Source organism: Giraffa tippelskirchi, chromosome 2, assembly GCF_054371585.1.
Source record: "Giraffa tippelskirchi isolate mGirTip1 chromosome 2, T2T-mGirTip1v1.2.pri, whole genome shotgun sequence".
Taxonomy (NCBI): Eukaryota; Metazoa; Chordata; class Mammalia; order Artiodactyla; family Giraffidae; genus Giraffa; species Giraffa tippelskirchi.
Genome location: NC_137276.1, coordinates 105,201,595 through 105,224,305, shown reverse-complemented (window position 1 = coordinate 105,224,305; position 22,711 = coordinate 105,201,595). Strand labels below are relative to the sequence as shown.

General features: G+C 41.1%; 1 protein-coding gene across 1 annotated transcript in view; it reads left to right on the top strand.

Moving 5' to 3' along the window:
* Positions 1-22,711, top strand: part of DSCAM (DS cell adhesion molecule) — a 568,075-nt gene that overhangs the window by 305,935 nt on the left and 239,429 nt on the right. Inside the window, exon 11 of the mRNA XM_081574158.1 lies at positions 15,883-16,056. Within this exon, the coding sequence (XP_081430284.1) occupies positions 15,883-16,056 (174 nt within the window). The remainder of the gene's footprint in view (positions 1-15,882; positions 16,057-22,711) is intronic.

Below are 22,711 nucleotides of genomic sequence, written 5' to 3'. Positions count from 1 at the left end.
TGACTCTCTGCAACTGTCCTTGTCTGTTTTCTCTAAACAAGGGAAAAGTGGTCCTTAATTTGGGGGAATTCCTATTTTCCTCCACTCTCTAGCACATACAGAGGCTACAATGTGATGGAATGCCCCCCCCCTTTCCTGCCTGTTTCTCTCGTCCCCTCCCTGTGCCCTTCCTTAGCTGTAGTACATTTGTTGTTCAGTCACTAAGTCATGTCTGACTCTTTGTGATCCCATGGGCTGCAGCATGCCAGGTTTCGCTGTCCTTCACTATCTCCTAGAGTTTACTCAAACTCACGTCCATTGAGTCAGTGATGCCATCCAACCATCCCATCCTCTGCTGTCCACGTCTCCTCCTGCCCTCAGTCTTTCCCAGTATCAAGGTCTTTTCCAATGAGTCAGCTCTTCGCATCAGGTGGCCAAAGTATTGGAGCTTCAGCATCAGTCCTTCCAGTTTCCTTAAGGATTTTCTTGTTTGATTTTCTTTCAGTCCAAGGGACTCTCAGGAGTCTTCTCCAGAACCACAATTTGAAAACATCAATTCTTTGGCACTCAGCCTTCTTTATGGTCCAACTCTCACACTCATACAAGACTACTGGAAAAACCATAACTCTGACTATACAGACCTTTGTTGACAAAGTGATGTCTCTGCTTTTTAATATGCTGTCTAGGGTTGTCATAGCTTTTCTTCCAAGGAACATGAGACCAAAGTTTCCTCGACTCCAATTTTCCCTGGAGACACCTAAGAACCCACTGTTATTTGGTGCACAATAATCTTGCTTTTGCTCAGGCATCTCCCTCTGTCCCCAAAACACTGCTGGGGGTTGCTCTTCTCTATTCACATGGTGCATTCTACCGTGTGAATAAGGGACATCTTGGCTGTCCCTTACCTTCACGGTCCCAGAATTGTCCTCTTCTGCTTGGCATCAACCCACCTGCCAAAACCCTCCCATCTGGCCACAGACTCTTTTATTTTCTCTGTATTTTTAGAAATGTAAAATCAAACCTTTATTGTCTCATGATTTCTGTGAGTTAGGAGTCTGGGCACATCTTGGCTGGGTGCACTGTTTTGGAATCTCTCACAGAGCTACAGTTGTTGGCCGGAGCTGTATCTCATCCAAAGGTTCAGCTGGGGGAGGATCTACTTGCAGGTTCAGCAGAAGCCATAGACTCTTTGTCAGGGCCCACAGGGCCTTGAATCTTTTGTTTAGAAATCCACAGGAAAAACATCTGACACTGGCAACAATTCTCTGGAGATTTCTATGCAGTGTGTTCAATTACTTGAAACTGAAAGTGTCAGTCATTCAGTCATGTCTGACTTTTTGCAACCCCATGGACTGTACCCTGCCAGGCTCCTCTGTCCTTTGAATTCTCCAGGCAAGAATACTGGGGTGGGTGGCCATTCCCTTCTCCAGAGGATCTTTCCAACCCAGGGATGGAAACTGGGTCTCTCACATTGCAGGCAGACTCTACCATCTGAGCCACCAGTGAGGTTCAGTTCCTTACTGAGAAAACATATGTACTCAATACACTTGGTTAGACTGCTCAGGTGAGCACTCTGGAGTCTTCTCCTACCCCAGGGCTTGCTCTGGAATGTCTCAGCTTGCTCTTGCTCACACCTTCTCTCCCAAGGTCAAGGTGACATCAGGGGACCCTCCACAGTCCCCAAGACCTCTGTCTCCAAATGCCATGAAGAACCAGTAACATGAGACAAGCTCAAGTTCTCAAGCATCTTGATTTTAAGACATGTTTGTTAGCAATGCCTGTTTCAGACCTCCCTGGTGAGTTGACCGAGGCCACCCCTTCCTCAGCAGTGGAGAGATCTAACCCCTAGCCCCAGAGATCCCCTGCTTTCCATTCAAAATATATGTCTTGATGGGGGCAAATAACCAAGAGACCCCTCCCCCCCAAAACTCCCTTAAACAAGAAGTCCTTCATTTCCCTTCTAGGAAAGCAGGAAATTTCCTACTGGAATAACTTAGTGTGGGGATAGGTTCTTATAGCCCAGGCAGGATTGTCCTCAGTTCTCTGGTTCCCAAAAGTTCCTTCCAAACTCTGGTCCCTTAATCTTGTTCACTGTACCCTTGGAGGTTTGACTCTGCTCCTGACCTCGGTCTTGAGCCTCCTTCTTATTTTAGCCTCCGAGGCATTTAGCTTCATTTCTTTACCCTTGTGGCCACATACACTGTATCTTGAATGCCAGCTCACAACCTTTGCTCAGAACAAGTGTCACTTTCATACCCCTGTCCTGGAAATTGGATCTCTGCCTTGGTCATCTGCTTGGCCCTTGGTCTTCTCATCCTGTCTCACCTCCCTGCCTGTCTGTCTGTCTGTCTAGCTGTCTGATTACTACCTAGAGCTTTAACCCTGCCTGCTCCCAGACTCACCACCTTAGGTTAGGATGCGCCAAGTCTCCATCTCCATGTGTCCAACCCCTTTGGTCCATTGATTTCCTGGACCTGCAGGCATCCTCCTGGATTTTTCCAGCAGCGCCTGCTCCAAATCCCTGCACCAGACTCATCAAGGCTATGTAGTCACATTTGTCATCCAGTTCTCCTTGTATCCACTAACATGCAAATATGACAAGCTATATATCTTGAATGAATACAGAGAAAGAGCTCAAAGAATCTAAAAAGGAGAAGGTGACACTTCCCTGGGACAGAAGTGGTGAAAATAAACTCAACTTTAGGGCCAAGTGTGGTTCCTTCAGGTACAATAAATGCAGCTCGGCTTGTCTGTTCCAGGTAGAATCAATGAGTCTTACTGAACAATAATGAGTTCTTGGAAAAGGAAGGTGAGCATGTTACTGAAAGGTAGGAGTCCAGCTGCTTGCCACTCAAAAGCCAACAAATAGGCAAGGTTGGTGGAAAGGAAAATTTTCTTTATTTCAGATGCCACCATCTGAGGTGGGGAGAAGGCAGACATCTGTCCAAAGGTAAACGTCCCCCAACCCCCACCACTGACAGTCAGTGGGCAAGAGATTTACAGAATTTATAGACAGAAAAAGGGGGCTCCAGGCAGAAACAGCACAGTCAGCTCTGACAGTCATCTTGAGATTGGTCATCAGTGGTCTGACCAGCATCATCTTGATTGTTTTAGGTACAATTAATCTTCAGTTTCAAGGGTGATTTGTTTTCAGTTCTTTGAAGTCTATTCTTGGAGTTGTGGCAGCTTATGTCATGGCTATAGTCTGGTCATTGTGTAGTTAACTTCTTCTACCTGGTGGGGTATTCAGTATCTATAAGATAGCTCACAGGAGATGGCTCAGAAAATTATCTGTAGCCCTTGAAGAAAGACGTAAAGGTGCTTGACTTTGCTTAATGACTGCATTATTATTTGGTCTCCTTTGATGACTGTTTTCCTTTGTTTCTACATGTTCTCATTTCTCTGATTAAACTCATTCTTTGGCTAAAGTTTTTCCACAGACAAAAGGCAGACTGAGGACACGTGTGGACAAGGACCATAGTGTCCTGCTCTGTTTCAAGCAGAATAAAGAGGATGAGTGGTCATCGTGTTGTTTTACTTTCTTCCTGTGTTGGTAGAATGAAACAACCAGGGATGAATAACTTCTGCCTTCCTCTATGCTAAAATAAGTGGAGTCTGTCTCTGGAAGCTGCATCAAGACCACCATAGACCACTCCCCCCGCCCCAATCCCACACCCAAGGAAGCTGTAATTACCTTGAGCCTTGGTAGAGTCACCAGGAAAATGGACTTTTGGTCCATCCTGTGCCCCCTTCTTTTTCTCCATTCCTCTGTCTTCCTTCTTTCCCATTGTCTTTCCCCAGGAACTTTCTAACTTGTCCTCTTGTGGATAGGAATAGCCACACTGAAGACAAATGTTTGGGGATCTCTTTCTCCAGGGAGATGGTAGCTGAAAACCTCATGCCGTCAACACAGCTGCAGGGGCGCCTCCATCCCAATACAAAGCTGTGATGGCATCAGCAAAATTCAGCCACTCAAACTTCCTCCAGTGTCACATGTCCCTTCAGCAAGTACTGAATCATGTCAGTTCATGGTTCCATTTTCTGATAAGTGAGTGAGAGAACTGTGTTCCATCTTGATGGGGAAAAAAAAAAGACCCTTGCAGTTTAAGTACAGGGTAAAATTTATGAAATCAACATGATAAACTAGTGAACCACCAGGTTCTAACAACCCCTGGGCAGGCACTAGTCTAGACCACCTAAATTCAGTTGTTTTCATAGGATTGGATTCTCTAGGATAGACATAACAAGATTAAGGTTTACAAAAGAAGTGACCTTGACACTTTTGAATTATGATGCTGGAGAAGACTCTTGAGAGTCCCTAGGACAGCACAGAGATCAAACTAGTCAATCTTAAAAGAAATCAACCCTGAAAATTCATTAGAAGGATTGATACTGAAGCTGAAGCTCCAATACTTTGGCCACCTGATGTGAAGAGACAACTCATTGGAAAAGACCCTGATGCTGGGAAAGATTGAAGGGAGAAGGGGGCGACAGAGGATGAGATGGTGAGACAGCATCACTGACTCAATAGACATGAATTTGAGCAAACTCTGGGAGACAGTGGAGGACAGAAGAGCCTGGCATGCTGCAGTCCATGGGGTCACAAAGAGTCAGACAGGACTTAGTGACTTAACAACGGCAATCTTGATGCTGTCCTAGTAAGGGTGTGATGTTGTATCAGGAAGGAATTTAATACAGGACATTAGATGCATGCATATTTTTAGAAGGAGGGGAGGGATTCAGCTGCCTTTCAGGAACTTAACAAACATGGGAACCATTTGCGATCCCTGCTACCCTAGAATGAAGTGGTAATTTGTTCTGGGCTTGGATGTCTGGTGTCTACACATGCAGGGACTGGCTGCTTCTAAAGGAGAATTGTGATTTCTCCTTCCTTCCACTTTCCAAATCATATTCAGCTGCCTCCCACTGGTGAAATATAAACCAGGATCATGACCAATCAGCCAAGAAAATGTTCTTCTCAGGCTTCCTATCCCTGGAATTTAGAGAAGAATTTAGAAGTACAGCAGTAGTGCTGAGATGGACAGACATTGTCTGATGCAAACATATAGGCAAAACATGACGTGTGCATTGTGTACCATAGGGAAGCTACTTTCTTTGGGTTTGGGAATAGCACCCCCAGCCTGAAATTGGACCCATATCTCAGGACTGTGCCTCTGTCCACTTTGGAGTTTTTCTCTGAAACAAGACTCCTAGAACCCAGCCCTCTGTCACCGATCAAGGATTCCCTTCTCACAACCACACCTGAAACAGGTCCAGCTGCTGTTCTCTGGGCACTTACTCTCTCTATTTGTCCCATCCTCACCCCATCTTTGTTTCTACTCACTCCCTTCAACCCACCAACCCTTCTCAGAGAAGGAAAGCCCTCTGCCTGAGAAAGGGAAACAGATTCCTTCCTCAGGAAAACACCACTGTTTCCATAAGGACAAAAGGGACTATGCCTTGATTCTTTGGTGTGGAAGAGAAATAACATAGAGCCTTGTCATCTAGGTGCAGCCCAGGGAGCAGAAAGTCATCTCTTTCCTCCTATTTTCTCCTACACAAAAATCATCTTTCACCTTCCAGGAAACTCTCTGAGTATTCTCATTGACCAGCATTTCTGGTCCCAGCATATGGGCACTGACACCCACTTGCATTCATGCAGTCTTGTTCCCTTTTGTGTGAACAATCTATATGGCTTAGAAACGGGTTCTTCTTCCCATTTCTTATATGATCACATTAAGGATGCAGACAGAATAAGCTAATACTTGCTTGAAGGCCCAGTTCCTAAGGTTTCAGGGATATCATTAGAACTCAGTTCTGATTCTGGTCAAATTCTCTCCCTATAGACCAGCAAAGACCTCAAAGGGAAGTAGAGATGAAACAAAGATGGTATTTACTGCTGCCTTCAAAGCAGGCTTACTTGGCAACACTCGGTATCTCTTTTTCCTCAGTTTCCACCCCCTCAGTTCTTGAAGGTCCTGCTAGGCATAGCTTTTCAATAAATAAGAAGGGTCACACAGTAGGAACATACCCAGCCATTCAGTGTGTGCCTTACATAATGCGTGAACACTTTCTTTTCATGTAATGGAGCATTAAAACTGTCCCCACTTGACCTCAGCTAGCTAGAGAAAACTGACAGATTTTTAATTAATTATTTCTGGTTGCTGTAAGTGTATCTTGTAGCTAATTACCCAAAGTGCTTACATTATGTTAACAGGATTGCAGAATTTTGAAATAGAGTGTGCACTGTGTTAAATTTTGTTCTTTACGATAATGATACATCTAAAGTCGATGACCTATAATTCTGTCAAGTAATAGCCAAGTCCACTTTCCTCTGATTGAACATGTGTCACCACTGGAACTGTTGTCCGTACGGTGGATGAATGACTCTGTTTAGCATGATCACATTTATAAATGCTATAGCCCATCAAGTTTGGTTCATTTTCTGATGAAAAAAAAAAAAGATGTAATGGTATTCAACTGCAGTTTTACGTTGTCTCTGTCTCCACTAGGATCTTCTAGTAATGAAGAGACTGCTCTCAGTCCACACAGGAATTAATAGATAATCTTTTTCAGCTACTCAACTGAGAAAGCTTAACAATGAAGCTGAATTTTATTGTAACTCTTTACTATAAATCTGTCAAATATTGTAAGTATTTCTCAGGTGAAAATTCTTCAAGGAAAAGAAAGCATTTGTGTTTTTGACATGAACAATCCTATAAATTTCTCACATTCTATCAGCATTTTGATGTTTCAGGGCTTTGTAACACATTTTTATATAATTTGTAAATTCCATAGCATTTTCAGATTTCCTGGTTCGCTGCCTTATGGATATATTTTAAAAATCCTACATTTGGCTGAATTTTCAGGTTGTGTGTATTAGTCTAGATCTGGCTACCAATTTGCAGTTAACTTTGAGAAAGGCATCAATAGCCTTTTTGGATTTTTCAAACTTTTTACCAAAATTAAGCACATAAATAAAAATCATTGGCTTTTCCTCTGATTTTTAAGTTGCAATAATATTTATCCTTACCATAAGAAACATATTATCCATAAGAAGGAGTTTTATAATTTATGAAACCAGACCTTAAAAGATGCAATAAACTTTTATAAGAAAAAAAAAGTATGATCATCTCAAGAGATGATGAAAAGGTAACTGATAATATCCAAAATGTGATCCTGATTGAAACAACAGGAAGAAAAATAAAGTTTTCTAAAAATAGGAATATAGAATCATTTTCAGGACTCAAAGTGCTTTGGCAAAAGAAGAAAAGACAAAATCCAGTAGTTCAGTTCAGTTCAGTTCAGTTCAGTCAAATGAACTCTTTGCGACCCCATGGACTGCAGCACGCCAGGCTTCCCTGCACAGCACCAACTCCCAGAGCTTTCTCAAACTCATGTCCATTGAGTTGGTGATGCCATCCAACCATCTCATCCTCTGTTTCCCCCTTCTCCTCCTATCTTCAATCTTTCCCACCATCAGGGTCTTTTCCAATGAGTTAGTTTTTCACATCAGGTGGCCAAAGTATTGGAGTTTCAGTTTCAGCATCAGTCCTTCTAATGAATATTGAGGACTAATTTCCTTTAGGATGGACTGGTTTGATCTCCTTGCCATCCAAGGAACTCTCAAGAGTATTCTTCAACACCACAGTTCAAAAGCATCAATTCTTCAGCACTCAGCTTTCTTTATACTTCAACTATCACATCCATACATGACTACTGGAAAAACCATAGCCTTGACTAGATAGACTTTTGTTGGCAAAGTAATGTCTCTGCTTTTTAATATGCTGTCTAGGTTGGCGATAACTTTTCTTCCAAGGAGGAAGCATCTTTTAATTTCATGGCTGCTGTCACCATCTGCAGTGATTTTGGAGCCCCAAAAAGTAGTCTCTCGCTGTTTCCATTGTTTCCCCATCTATTTGCCATGAAGTGGTGGGACTGGATACCATGACCTTCGTTTTTTGAATGTTGAGTTTTAAGCCAGCTTTTTCACTCTCTCTTTCAGTTTCATCAAGAGGCTCTTTAGTTCTTCTTTGCTTTCTGCTGTAAGTGTGGTGTCATCTGCATATCTGAGGTTACTGATGTATCCAGTAGGTACATGAATATGGGAAAGAATATAGACATAATGTTCACCAAAAAACAAGTACAAATTGCTGATGCATTCATTAAAAGATGCTCACTTATCTATAAGCATCCCTTCATAGGTCATACCCTTGTTGTGGCAAAGGGGCTTGTGTAAGTCAATGAAGCTATGCCATGCAGGGCCACCCAAGATGGATGGGTCAGAGTGAAGAGTTCTGACAAAATGCAATCTACTGGTGGAGTGAAGGGCAAACCACTCCAGCATTCTTGCTACAAGAACCCTGAATAATATGAAAAAGCAAAAAGATATGACACCAGAAGATGAGTTCCCCAGGTCAGAAGGTATGAAATTAAAAGATGCTTTCTCCTTGGAATGAAAGCTATGGCAAACCTAGACAACAAAATAAAAAACAGAGATGTCACTTTGCAACAAAGGTCTGTATAGTCAAAGCTATGGCTTTTTCAGTAGTCGTGTATGGATGTGTGAGTTGGACCATAAAGAAGGCTGAGCACCAAAGAATTGATACTTTCAAATTGTAGTTCTGAGAAAACTCTTGAGAGTCCCTTGGACAGCCAGCAAATCAAACCAGTCAATCCTAAAGGAAATCAGTCCTGAATATTCATTACAAGGACTGATGCTGAAGCTGAAATTCCAAACAGGTCACCTGATGCAAAGAACTGACACTTTGGAAAAGACCCTGATGCTGGGAAAGATTAAAGATAAAAGGAGACGGGAGTGGCAGAGGATGAGATGGTTAGAGAGCATCATTGACTTAATGAACATGAATTTGAGTAAACTCTGGGAGACACTGAAGGACAAGGGAGCCTGGCATGCTGCAGTTCATGGGGTCTCAAAGAGTCAGACATGACTTAGTGACTGAATATCTATAAGCAAAAGCAAAAAATAATACAAAAATTAGTAAAATCATGTAAATTAAAATAATGAGATATATACCATATTGATGAAGATCAAAAAGAGTAATAATGCACATGTCTGAGGAAAAAGTGAACCCCCAGCCCATGGAGATAAAATAGCTCCATCTTTTACTAAGCAACTTAACAATACATTTTAACACTTAAAGATAAGGATTCCACTCCAAGGATTTACCAAAGAGCCTCCTTTCCACTATGTCTTTCTATTGATGAACTGATTGATAAGCAGAGAGGTTCACGGAAACATGGTCCTTAGTCTTGTGGAATAGGAAAGATGTAAAGTCAACTAGCATTAAATGATTAAATAATTAGACCAGAAATTAGAAAAAGCAAACAGCAATAGTGTGTACATACTCTACGCCCTACCACAGTTTAAGAATTTAAATGTCTCTACCACCTTATGAAGCAGGATCTATGATTAATCCATTTTACAGGTAAGAAAACTGAGGAACTGAATGGTTTCCTGATTACCTAGTTTCTCACAGTGTACTGGGGATTGGTTGTTGTGTAACAGATTACCCCTAAGTTTAGTGGCTTAACAATAATAATGCATACTTATGATCTTCCAGTGTCTTTGGGGCAGGAATCTGAGTATGGCCTAGTCGAGTCCTCTAGATTAAGGTCTCTAAGCACTGCAGTCAGGTTTCCAGCCAGGGATACAGTCATCTCAAAGTTCAAGCCCACTTGTGTGGTGGCTGGCAGGATCCAGCTTCTCACAGAACTTTGTTTGAAGAAAACCCTCGAGGAGATCTATCAAGAGGCTTACAATATAGCAGCTCACATTTCCCCAGAGTGAGGGTTCTGACCTGAGAGAGAGAAATTGACAAAGAGGACACTATCTTTTGTAACCATAGCAAATTTCCATGGATCCACCACATAGTGGATGCTTAGTAATTGGACAGTAAACACTATTTTGTAAAGACAGAGCACAATTTCATATGTGCTTAAAGGAGAAAAGGTCAGTTTTCATTCCAATCCCAAAGAAAGGCTATGCCAAAGAATGTTCAAACTACTGCACAATTGCACTCATTTCACATGCTAGCAAAGTAATGCTCAAAATCCTTCAAGTTAGGCTTCAACAGTACATGAACCAAGAAACTCCAGATGTACAAGCTGGATTTAGAAAAGGCAGAGGAACCAGAGATCAAATTGCCAACATCCACTGGATCGTAGAGAAAGGAAGAGAATTCCAGAAAAATATCTACTTCTGCTTCATTGACTATGCTAAAGCCTTTGGAAAATTCTTAAACAGATGGGAATACCAGACCACCTTACCTGTCTCCTGCAAAACCTGTATGCATGTCAAGAAGCAACAGTTAGACCTGGACATGGAACAAAAGACTGGTTCCAAACAGGGAAAGGAGTACATCAAGGCAGTATGTTGTCATCCTGCTTATTTAACTTATATGGAGAGTACATCGTGCAAAATGCAGGGCTGGATGAAGCACAGCTGGAATCAAGATTGCTGGGAGAAATAACAATAACCTCAGATATGCAGATGACACCACCCTTATGGCAGAAAGTGAAGAAGAACTAAAGAGCCTCTTGATGAAAGTGAAAGAGGAGAGTGAAAAAGTTGGCTTAAAACTCAACATTCAAAAAACTAAGATCATGGCATCCGGTCTCATCAATGCATGGCGAATAGGTGGGGAAACAATGAGAGACTTTTATTTTCTTGGGCTCCAAAATCACTGAAGATGGTGACTGCAGCCAAGAAATTAAAAGATGCTTGCTTCTTGATAGAAAAGCAATGACAAACCTAGACAGTGTATTAAAAATCAGAGACATTACTTAGCCTACAAATGTCCATATAGTCAAAACTATGGTTTTTCCAGTAGTCATTTACAGATGTGAGAGCTGGACAGTAAAAAAGGTTGAGTGCTAAAGAATAGATGACTCTGAAATATGGTTTTGGAGAAGGCTCTCGAGAGTCCCTTGGACTGCAAGGAGATCCAACTAGTCCATCCTAAAGGAAATCAGTCCTGAATATTCATTGGAAGGGTTGATGCCGAAGCTGAAACTCCAATACTTTGGCCACCTGATGTGAAGAGGTCGGAAAGACCCTGATGGTGGAAAAGATTGAAGGCAGGTGGAGAAGGGGATGACAGAGGATGAGACAGTTGGAGAGCATCACCGACTCGATGGACATGAGTTTGAACAAACTCCGGGAAATGGTGAAGCACAGGGAAGCCTGGTGTGCTGCAGTCCATGGGACTGCAAAGAGTCAGACACAACTGAGAAACTGAACAACAGAGGAGAAAAGGAGAGCAGTTACTTTTCTACTGTTTAAGCTTTTGACCAAAATATTCACAGATTCCTAATCTGAAATTCTTGTCTTAAATCTCAGTAGGTAAACTAGGAGATACTTTTCATTGATTATTTTCCAAAATCAAACACTCATTTATAGATATTTTCATTAATCATCAAACATCTATTTAAATATTCTGTGACTATTCATATGAATTAAGTTTTACATAATTAATATTGTATGTGTTTCTGTTGTAATTTTGCATGCTATGCATTTTGATAATTTTTTGGTCTATTCCCAAGGAGTAAAATGTGTAGGAATAAGAATACTTTTGTTCATTTCATCTCACTTTATAAAACAATCAGTAGCTGATACTGAAGAAAGTAACACACTGAAAATATTGGGTTGGGCAATACATTTGTTTGCATTTTTCCGTGACTATTGCATGACATCTTTCCAAACAAACTTTTTGGCAAACTCAACATTAAAAACTACTATAATGTTTTTTTCCATCCCTGATTTTGAATTCTTTATAAATAAGATGAATTAAAACCATTTATCTATTAGAATGATGTTATGAAAGGCTGTCTAAGCCACCACAGAAGTCTCTTTCATACATTATATATGAGATAAAGAACTAATGCAGATGTGTGAGTATTGTTAGTACATGCCACTCTTCAAACTTTACATCCTTCCATATGGGCTTCCCTGATAGCTCAGTTGGTAAAGACTCTGCCCGCAAAGCAGGAGACCCTGGTTCGATTCCTGGGTCAGGAAGATCCACTGGAGAAGGGATAGGCTACCCACTCCAGTATTCTTGGGCTTCCCTTGTGGCTCAGCTGGTAAAGAATCCGCCTGCAATGCGGGATACCTGGGTTCGATCCCTGGGTTGGGAAGATCCCTTGGAAAAGGGAAAGGCTACCCACTCCAGTATTCTGGCCTAGAGAATTCCATGGAATATATAGTCCATGGGGTCACAAAGAGCCGGACATGACTGAGTCACTTTCACTTTCGCTTACATCTATATACTCTTTTTAATCTTTAAATCAGATGTCAGCAAACTGAACCACAAGTCAAATCCTGCTCAAAACCTGCTTTTGTAAATAAATGTTATTGAAACGTGATTGTGCTGATGTATGTATTTGGCTTCCGCCGGAGCTCAATCGGTAAAGAGTATGTCTCCAGTGCAGAAGACCTGGGTTCAATTCTTGAGTTGGGAAGATCCCCTGGAGAAGGAAATGGCAAGCCACTCCAGTATGCTTGCCTGGAGAATCCCGTGGACAGAGGAGCCTAGCAGGCTACAGTCTATGGGGTCACAAGAGTCGGACATGACTGATCAACTAAGCACCCACACACATATGTATTTTCTATCACTGCTTTCATGTATTGCTGAAGCCTGGCTTGGAGAATTTTGAGCATTACTTTACTAGAGTGTGACTATTAAGGTTGTCTAATTTTTCTAGAGTGTTCTTTGAGAGTTTGTTTCTTCCCAGAAATTTATTATTTAATATAACTTTTCAAATTTATTGGCACAAAATTATTCCTAATATTTTTCTATTATCCTCTTAATTCAAGTAAGGGCTACAGTGATAGCCTCTTTCATGATAGTTATTTGTAGCTTTTATCTCTCCCCTCTTCTTGATCAGTCCTGATAGGGGTTTGTCTATCGTATTTTTTTAGAAAAACTATATTTTTGTTTTATTGATTTTTTCTTTAGTTTTTTCTGTGTTCTTATTTCATTTATTTCAGTTTTCCTCTCTATTAATTTCCTGACTTCTCCTAAATTTGGATTTTATTTGCTCTTTTTGTAATAGCTTCTGAAGGGGAATCACTGATGTGTGATCTTTTTCCTTTTCCAATACAAACAATGCTACAAACTTCCATCTAAGTGTTTTTTTAACTGCATTCCATGCATTTTTATATATTGTTTTTACATTCTTATTCAACTCAAAAATATATGTGTGTATATATATATTTATACATATATATATATATCTTCTAATTATTTTGGTGATTTCTTCTTTGACTTATGAGTTATTTAGAATTGCATTAATTTTCAAATATTTGAGGTTTTTCCCAGATACATTTCTGTATTGATCTCAATGTTAGATTATGTTATTAATTTACCTTATAACATCTATTGAACTTTTTACTATGGCCCAAAATACTGTCTCTCTGGGTAACTGTTCCATGTGCACTCAAAACCAGCATGGAATCTGCTGTTCTAGGGTGCAGAGTTCTATAAATGTCAGTTCAGTCAAAATGATTGATAGTGATATTAATGTCTTCTATTTTCAAATATTATTTCTTCTGCCCTTATATTCTCTTTTTGAGACTGTCACTACCCAATGTTAGAATATTTGATATTGTTCTACAGCTCTAGGACAACCTATTCTGTCTTTTTCACTCTTTTGCACTTTTTGTTTTAATTTGTATAATTTCTGTTGGCCTAGCTTCAGGTTCACTAATTATTTTCTCTACCGTATTCAATCGGCTAATTAGATTAAGGAATTCCTTACATCTAATATTGTAGAAATGTTGTTTCTAACATTTTATTTGTCTATCTTTCTCTTTTGTATGGTTTTAATGTTCTTTCTGAATCCCTTACCTGTCTATGATTATTAGTCATAGTTGTCATAAAGTTCTTATTTTATAGTTTCATACTAAGCTTTCATGACTATTGATGATTCCCTCTGTTTTTTTTTTTTTTGCTTGCTTATTTTTTTTGTATCTTACAACATTTTATTATCTTATAATACTCTGATACATAAAAGTAGAAACTGAATTGGGCTATACTTATTTCCAGTTCTTTACTTCTTCCTGCTTATATGTTCAAGGTCTTGTCCTCTCATTCTCTACCAAATTGTTTACATATGCCATAGCTCCTCATAGGGTATTTTAAATTCTTTGCGACGAATTTTACCCAGTTGCCTGTGACTTCTGCTCTGTGATTCATTTCAAGAAAAGTATGATTTTGTAGATTAACAGTCTCCTTTTGGTGGTTAGAAAGGAAGTGATATTCTTTTGTGTCTTTCTCCATCCTTTTCAGGAGAAGGCAATGGCACCCCACTCCAGTACTCTTGCCTGGAAAATCCCATGGACGGAGGAGCCTGGTAGGCTGCAGTCCATGGGGTCGCAAAGAGTCAGACAGGACTGAGCAACTTCACTTTCACTTTTCACTTGCATGCATTAGAGAAGGAAATGGCAACCCACTCCAGTGTTCTTGCCTGGATAATCCCAAGGACAAGGGAGCCTGGTGGGCTGCCATCTATGGGGTCACACAGAGTCGGACACGACTGAAGCAACTTAGCAACCATCCTTTTCAGAAATGGAATTCTATATTTTAAATTTGAATTCATTCATATATATTCTCTAGCAGTTCTCTTTTGGTAGAACCCACCTGCTTTAGCAATGCTGCTTGCCTTTCAAATTCATTGTGGAGGGTCCCCTTAGATACATAGTTAACTTCCTTTGTCTCTTTGGTGGAGCTGAAACAGGGAGGAGAAGGCACAGCAGTAGTCTCTGCCACTGTGACCTGAAGGACACCAATAAGTAAATGGTGAGTTACAGGGGAAACTACAGGAAGAAGCATATCCCCTCTCGTTTCATTTCTTCATATGCAAAGTCTGAAGTTTCCCACATGAGTGGGTGACCTCCCACCTGTTCAGGCCCATGTAGGTTCTGGGGACACAGGAACCAGCAGCTCTTCTCTAGAGCACATGTTTGGCCCATGCTTCGGGCTTTCTCCAGAAACATGGAGTTGTCTTCACCTGTGGGTATTCTCCCCAAATCTTCAGATTCAGATCAGAATATAGAGAAACCCTATCAGCCTTTCAAGGCCTAGACCACACCCTCCTAAGTCCCAGAAGGGGAAATGCAACATAGCAGTGTCATCTGATTCATCCAACTACTGTTTTTCCAGAAATCTCCCTTATCTTCTGTTTTATTATTTCTAATTTAATTTTTCAAAGCAGTTTCATATGGATCTTTTATATGGATCACGTTTATGATCATAGCATAGACATCTGGGCTGTATCTCCTTGAATGCAAGCACTTTAAGGGGTTTTAATTGTGTTCTGTCTTAGTGCAATGATCTAACATTTATGTAATAACATTAAATGGTATTAATATTACATTGTATTTGTAGACCACGCTTAGAAGGGAAGTCTGCAATATTGGTATTCTTGTAGTCTCAGATGTGTGCATCATGGGAAGTCTTCAAATGTCCTCTCCCTGAAGCACTCTTGTTTACATTCATATTAAGTCCCTGGGAACACAACAAATTAAGTTAGTTACACACAAGATGTCTACTTCTGTAGTCATTCTACTGTGATTTCTGTGAATAATTTATCAGCCAGTTAAGGCTCATCAAATCTGGCTTTTTATGTGGAAACTACCTGTAAGGTCTCTTACTGTTTATCTCAATGTTTTAAATGCTATCATTTTAAATAAATATGTTTCTCCCTAAACAAGAATTTCATTATCAGAAGAAAGAAGAAAAATCTTGGCATATCAGATGCCTTTCCTCTAGGATGTGTGTTCAGCATCCGCTTCCCCTTTGTTTGTCTGATGATCTGGAGTTCATTGTCTCCCTGTATTTACTCCTGTTGGCATCACCATTCCTCTTTATTTTATTCCAGGTGCTGGGGTTCCCCAGTTCCAACCGATTGCCCTGAATGGCCGAATTCAGGTCCTCAGCAACGGGTCTCTGTTGATCAAGCACGTGGTGGAAGAAGACAGTGGCTACTACCTGTGCAAGGTCAGCAACGATGTGGGCGCGGACGTCAGCAAGTCCATGTACCTCACGGTGAAAAGTAAGGAAGACGAGCTCTTCATTTTACCTAAATAGGGCTCTGGGGCTTCCATTTTCAGTGGTCTCCACGCACACTGTTTAAAAACAAAACAAAACGTGGTTTGTTGCATCTGGGGGTTGATGCCTTCCTGTCCTAAACATACAGTTGAAGAGGGTAGTAGAAGTCCAGTGACTGTCAGAATACACAGAGTGTGCATCAGAATATGTGTCCAGGGCAGGGAGCCCTGGGTTTCCCTCCCTCTGCTCCCCTGGCCATGGGTTCAGGCTCTGAGCAGCACAGCAGACTCGTGGGTTGCTGACTTTGGCACCCAGATTTCTCTCCTGTTGATTTTATCATGGAAAAGCCTAGTGCATGGTCTCAGATGTGTTCTTTTCGGAGGTCTCTGCATGCTTTTTGTCATTTGCAAGCTTGTCCATAGATTTCCTTTTTTAAGATCACTGTGAAATCAAGAAACTGGAAACCTCATTATCAACATACATCCCTACAAGAAGATAAAGCATGTAGGACTATACTTAGGGTCCATGTTGCTGACTGATCTTTTAGGAAAGGGTACCTGCTAGTGAAATTATTTTTATACTTTCATCACTAAACCACCAAAGAAAGGACATAAAGTAGACCAGGTTCTACTGAGCATTGCTCATTAGCAAATGGTTGAATGTCTAGTTTACAGTGAATGGCTTGTCTTTCTTCATTTATATGCTTTTCTACTGGATAGATTGAGATTGCTTCCTGACCACAAGCTTAGTCAGACTTCCCCTTGTTTATTTTAACTATGCTGTGTATAGGTTTTCAAGGATCTCTACCATATTATTTATTAGGAGATTGTATTTAAAAGTGAATTTCAGTGCTATGTGTGAGAGAGACAGAGACTTAAAGACTAGCGACACAAAGTCTAGTATCCAATCTATTTTACTAAGAATTTATTCTAGTTAATCTAGTTTTTCTAATACGACAATGAAAATATCAAGCTATCTACTGCTATACTTTTGTATCATGGACAGATTATAGTTCTGAAATAAGGTTGCTTTGAAATATTAATACATTGTGGACATATCAATACATAATTTTGACTGCTAAATGTCATACTCTAGAGAAACTGATTTGCAATAATCAGAGGACAAAAAGTCATATATCACTTAAATCCAAAGTTGAAGTGGTAATTTTTAAAAATAATAAGTTGATGAAATATTAAGGAAACTCAAGATTTGAAGACCAACATTGACCAATATTGATCCATCTTTCCCCAACAAAAAGAATATATTTTGCAATGCTTTAACACATTTTAAATTTTTTTGCATGCTAAAAATTGCATATTTTAATGAAAAATGATTCTAATGATTTTAGAATCAAATTTTGATTTTAAAATAAAAAATGATTTTAATGAAAAATGATTCTAATGATTTTAGAATCAAATTTTGATTTTAAAATAAAAAATGATTTTAATGAAAAATGATTTTCCAAAACAATAAGTGAGAAGAGGAGCATTGTTTTACATTTTTACAAATGCTTTTAAAATATGGTTTTATAGAAGGCTGCTCAGTTCTGATATCTCTTGCTACATTTAGACTGTTAGAACGTATTGTTCTGGTTGAATTAATAAAGAAAATTTACCTTTGTACAGACATATTGTCAGAAAAGGAAAGAATATTTTAGTAGCTTTCTCAGATAATTGTAGATATTCTTCAGTGATTCTATACCAAACTCAGCCAGTCGTGGTTTTCACGAAAATTGTTACCATGTGGAATTTGAAGTAACATTAATGAATTTTCATACTTGATTACACTATTCCATTGGTCTTTCTTGCCCTTTAAATAGAAACTTTACACAATCACAATTTTGTAACACACTGTGAAAGTGAAAGTCGCTTAGTTGTGTCCAGCTCTTTGTAACTCCATGGACTATACAGTACAGTACATTTCTCTGGGACACAATACTGGAGTGGGTAGCCGTTCCCTTCTCCAGAGGATCTTCCCAACCCAGGGATCGAACCCAGGTCTCCTGCATTACAGGCGGATTCTTTACCAGCTGAACCACAAGGGAAGCCTGTAACACACTATATTGGTCATTTTAAAAACATTGGTTCACTGAGTTACACCAATCTAACAAATGTTTGACTGAGGCCTTTCACTAGTAGTGGTGGTCATTCAGTTGCTAAGTTGTGTCCCACACTTTTCAACCCCTTAGACTGTAGCCCACCAGGCTCCTCTGTCCATGGGATTTCCCAGGCAAGAATACTGTAGTGGGTTGCCATTTCCTTCTCTAGGGGATTTTCCTGCAAAAATCACAGTCAATATTACCACTCATCTCCCAAGCAAGGTGGTTAAGAATAACATATTTAATTTTTTTTTTCTATCCCACTCATACATATCTAGGCTCTAATAGATACAGAACCCTGTGAAGGATGTAAATACAGTCAACCTTGGACCTTGCCTTCATGAATGAAAGAGTTTATGTTTTGAGAAAGGAGACAGCAAGGCAGGAGTAGAGCCTAATGATCACAGTGCAAGGAAAAGAGTAAGGTGCACAGAGATACCTAGGAGGACAGCACCATCATTTTGAGGAGATTAAGGAAAGTGTCAGGGTGAAAGAATCTTTAAAAATGGGTAGAATTTGAAAATGCAGAAATTGAAGGTTTCCCCATATCTCTGTCCATACCTTTGATGCTGGTATTATAATAGACATGGGACCGCAAAGTTGTCCGCTTCCTCTTAATAGGCTTTCCCTCCTTGGGACCATCAGGCCTGGCTGTGGACAGCTCTGGTCCAGCAGAGGGCACCCCTGTCAGGACAGAGGGTGGGACACCTGAAACACACAGGTTCCCATCCCCTGTGGAATCAGTGACTACAGAACAGCACCCAGGGCGCCAGAGTTTAGTCCTGAAGGATGCAGTGGAGTTCGAAAGATAGAGTTGCTGAGGGTAAACAGAGGCATGGGAGGGAGAGGGAGCAGAAATAAGAGATCAAAAGACTCAAGGTGAGAGGTGACTGTGTTTGAATGTTGTACCAGGTAGGTGGAGGGGACTAGAGAAAGAAATATTCACAGTGAGTGAGTGTTCGTCAAAGACAAATGTTCTTAGAGCTGGCTAATCTTAGTTTCTGTCTCTCAAACAAAATATTTTGTCTCTCTACAATAGTCTGTCTCTCTACAAACTCTCTACAAACTATTAGCAGAGATGTGCATTTATGAAACAGTTCATTTTACCAGTTCTTGATAACCCTCGGGTAGCTCTGTACAAGATTGAAGTCAGGAGGACAAGGGGATGACAGAGAATGAGATGATTGGATGGCATCACCAACTCAACAGACGTGAGTCTGAGCAAACCCCAAGAGATAGTAAAGGACAAGGAAGCTTAGCGTGCTGCAGTCCATGAGGTCGCAAAGAATCAGACATGACTGAGTGACTGAACAACAACAAGATTTGTACATAATTTCAACTTCGGGCATCTGGTATCTTTAACCCTCTAAAAGCATAATGTTTAAACTCTGAAAAGTAAAAACATAATTCCATGAAGAGATATAAAAGCACAGAGACAGAAGATACACAGTGACTCTGTTGCTCCAATGATATCATTTAAACAAAAACAACAGCTAACAGAGGGACGGCTTTCACTTGTTCTTTGTGTACTTGCTTAACAACACTATTAAGTCTGTGAACACTGACAGGTTTAGGCTCAGCACATGGTCATGGGAGACCTACTAGCTGGTGTGTAGATAGCTCTTTTACCAGGAAAATAGGAGGCAGTGGGAGCGGAGAGCCTCCACTCTGGCCTGGCACAATCAGAGTTGGTACCCAGCTGCTAAGCAAGCACATTGTATGTCCCTGAAGCCATGGCAGGATTATACCTGACACTACAGCAGAGAGGTTCTGGGCTCTTCTTATCTGATGCTACCCAGGCTTGCATCAGGCACGATTTCTTTAATGTTTCAAAAGAAACTGCACTGCCTTCAGTAAAAATATTAAGTACTCTCTCTTTTCTATAAGTCATTAAAAAAAAAAACTGGTCCGCAAATATTTTTAAATGCAGTAGGACAGGGCTTTCTAACCAATTGGGTTTGTCAGAAAATTGAGGCAGCTTCTCAGATGAGAGAGAGCTCCGGATGCCCAATGAGGCTGGCGCTGGATTTTACACACACTTTAGAGACCCAAACACTACTACTCCACTGGAGGAGGACTCAGTGGATGCTGGGAACCATCCTAGCACAGACTGGGTTTCCTGTCTGGGAAGTTTTCTTACCACCACTCCAATGATTTCAAAACCCACCACTCTAATAATAAAGCAATTTTATGACTGCCTCCCTGCCTTCTCCCATTTTGGAGTCAGACATAAAGAGGCCATGGGAAGGGAAGATAGAGGGCAACCACGTTTGTAATGAAAGGTCATGAGATAGAAAGCCATCATGAGATAGAAAAATAATCAGTGCATATCCTTCCAGCTTTGTTGGTATTCCTATTTCTGGTTCAACATTATCATCTCAATGCTGATTTATCATTTATGAAATATCATCCCAGGGATAGGGACCCAAAACACCAGATAATGTTCAGGACTTTTGGCAAAAAAGATAGGGGAACTAGGCTCGACTTTGAATCAAATTTGGCCTCTGGTGACCATGCTACACCCCTCACCCCAGGCCCATCAGGGGCTGCAGAAGTCTCTCCCACCCCCACATCAGGGACCACATGGGATCTGGGGAATGTGGTCTTCTGTTCTAAGAAAACAATTCCTGAAGCTGTGGAATCTTTCAAGCGGAAGAGCTATCTTCTCAGGTGCCAAAATTGCATCCTCCACTGTCCCAGGTTTCTGCCCCAGCCAATCTGAGCCTGTGTGCCTCCGGGAACACTGCTTTCTGTGTGGATCTCTGGCCCATGATGCCAGGCACCTCTTCGTTTGTCTACCACTCTCACAGGTCCCTCTGATCCCCACATGCTGTGCAATAGAGCATCCCTTTTCAAACAGGAGCAGGCACTTCCCTGGAGAGTCTGTTACTCATGGAATCCACCCTTCCCCACCTCTGGCTCCCAGAGTCCACCCATAAGTTCCAGTCTAGTCTTGGTCCTCAGGCCCCCGCTCTGAGCAGGTCCCTGGGCCACATGCCATTTGATCTCCATGTTCCCAGAATGTAGGGACGCATGATTGTGCGTGCGCCAACTCCAGTTGGACAGTCCCCAGGTCCTGGCTGTTTCTGGATAGTAACATGATTTGACCTCAGGCTACCTCTTGTCTTGTTATTGCCAGAGTGAGTGTTGGGGTGGAATACAATATTTCATCATTCTACACCACTGCCCCAAATAGAATCTGTTCATATCCACCCCTGGACAGTCCATTCAACCTCTGCAACTTGCTGCACTCATGTGCCACCTCAGGACCAACAGGTTCACCCACGAACAACTGCAGCCCTGCCCTGTGATGCTCTGGGGGGAGGAAGGAGCACTATCCCAGGCTGACCCCCAGGGAGGTCATGATGGCCTGAGTCCATCCCACATTTCGCTCCAAAGTTCCCCTTGTCACTCTGAAAGGCCACTCTGTACTCCAAGCATAAGAGATGCAGGCTTATGTTTTATCTTTGTTTGGTGCTCACAGAAGTAGCAGACTCACATTTGAATACTCTGCTGTTGTTCAGTCGATCAGTCATGTCTGACTCTTTGTGAGCCCATGAACTGCAGCATCCCAGGCTTCCTGTCCTTCCCCATCTTCTGGACCATGCTCAAATTCATGTTGATGACTCTGTCCAACCATCTTATCCTCTGTCACCCCCTTCTCCCCCTGCCTTCAATCTTTCCCAGCATTGGGGTCTTTTCCATTAAGTCAGCTCTTTGCATCAGGTGGCCAAAGTATTGGAGCTTCAACATCAGTTCTTCCAATGAATATTCAGAGTTGATTTCCTTTAGAGTTGACTGGTTTAATCTCCTTACTGTCCAAGGGACTATTTAAAATTTTGTGTTCCTTAAACTGTCAAGATAGCTTATGTGTGTCTTAGTCTAATGCTACTTTCCTTCTATTATTTTAATTCAGAGAGCTTCTAAATCAAACCTTCTGAACCTTGATTCCTGGGCCCTGGAGGACTGTGAATGATTCCATAGGGTTATGCAATCCCTTCAAACCACATGTAAAAATGTATGTGTTTACCTGGGGAGCGGAACGTGTAGCCTTCATGATATCCTCAAAGGGGTTCGTGATGCAAAAAAGGTCAGCATGACTTTTCTAGAAAATAAAGGCCCAGATGGCCTAAAATGAAGACTGTGTGTTGTACTTTTCAGGCAAATATCTCAGAACATCGGGCTGGAAGCTACAAGCCCACAAAAATAGGGTCACACAGGTGGAATAGGAATAAACAACCGTGAACCAGTGACAAACTAGTCATTACTGAAAACTAGGTTTTGATATTTCTTTATCAAATGAAAGATCACATCCACATTTTCAGTGCAGCCTTGGGGCTGGTGAGACATCAGTGGCTCAAAGGCATATATAAACACCCTGCGATCAGCAGTCAGGCTCCAGAACCACACTGCCTGGGTTCCATCTGGTCCAGCCCAAGGCCCTGTGCAGGTGACTCACCCTCTCTTCAGGATTGTGAAACACAGAGACAGTGCAAACACCTCTCTCTGGGGTCGCGATGAAGCTGACATGAGCCTTCACATGTAAGGACTCAGCCAGACA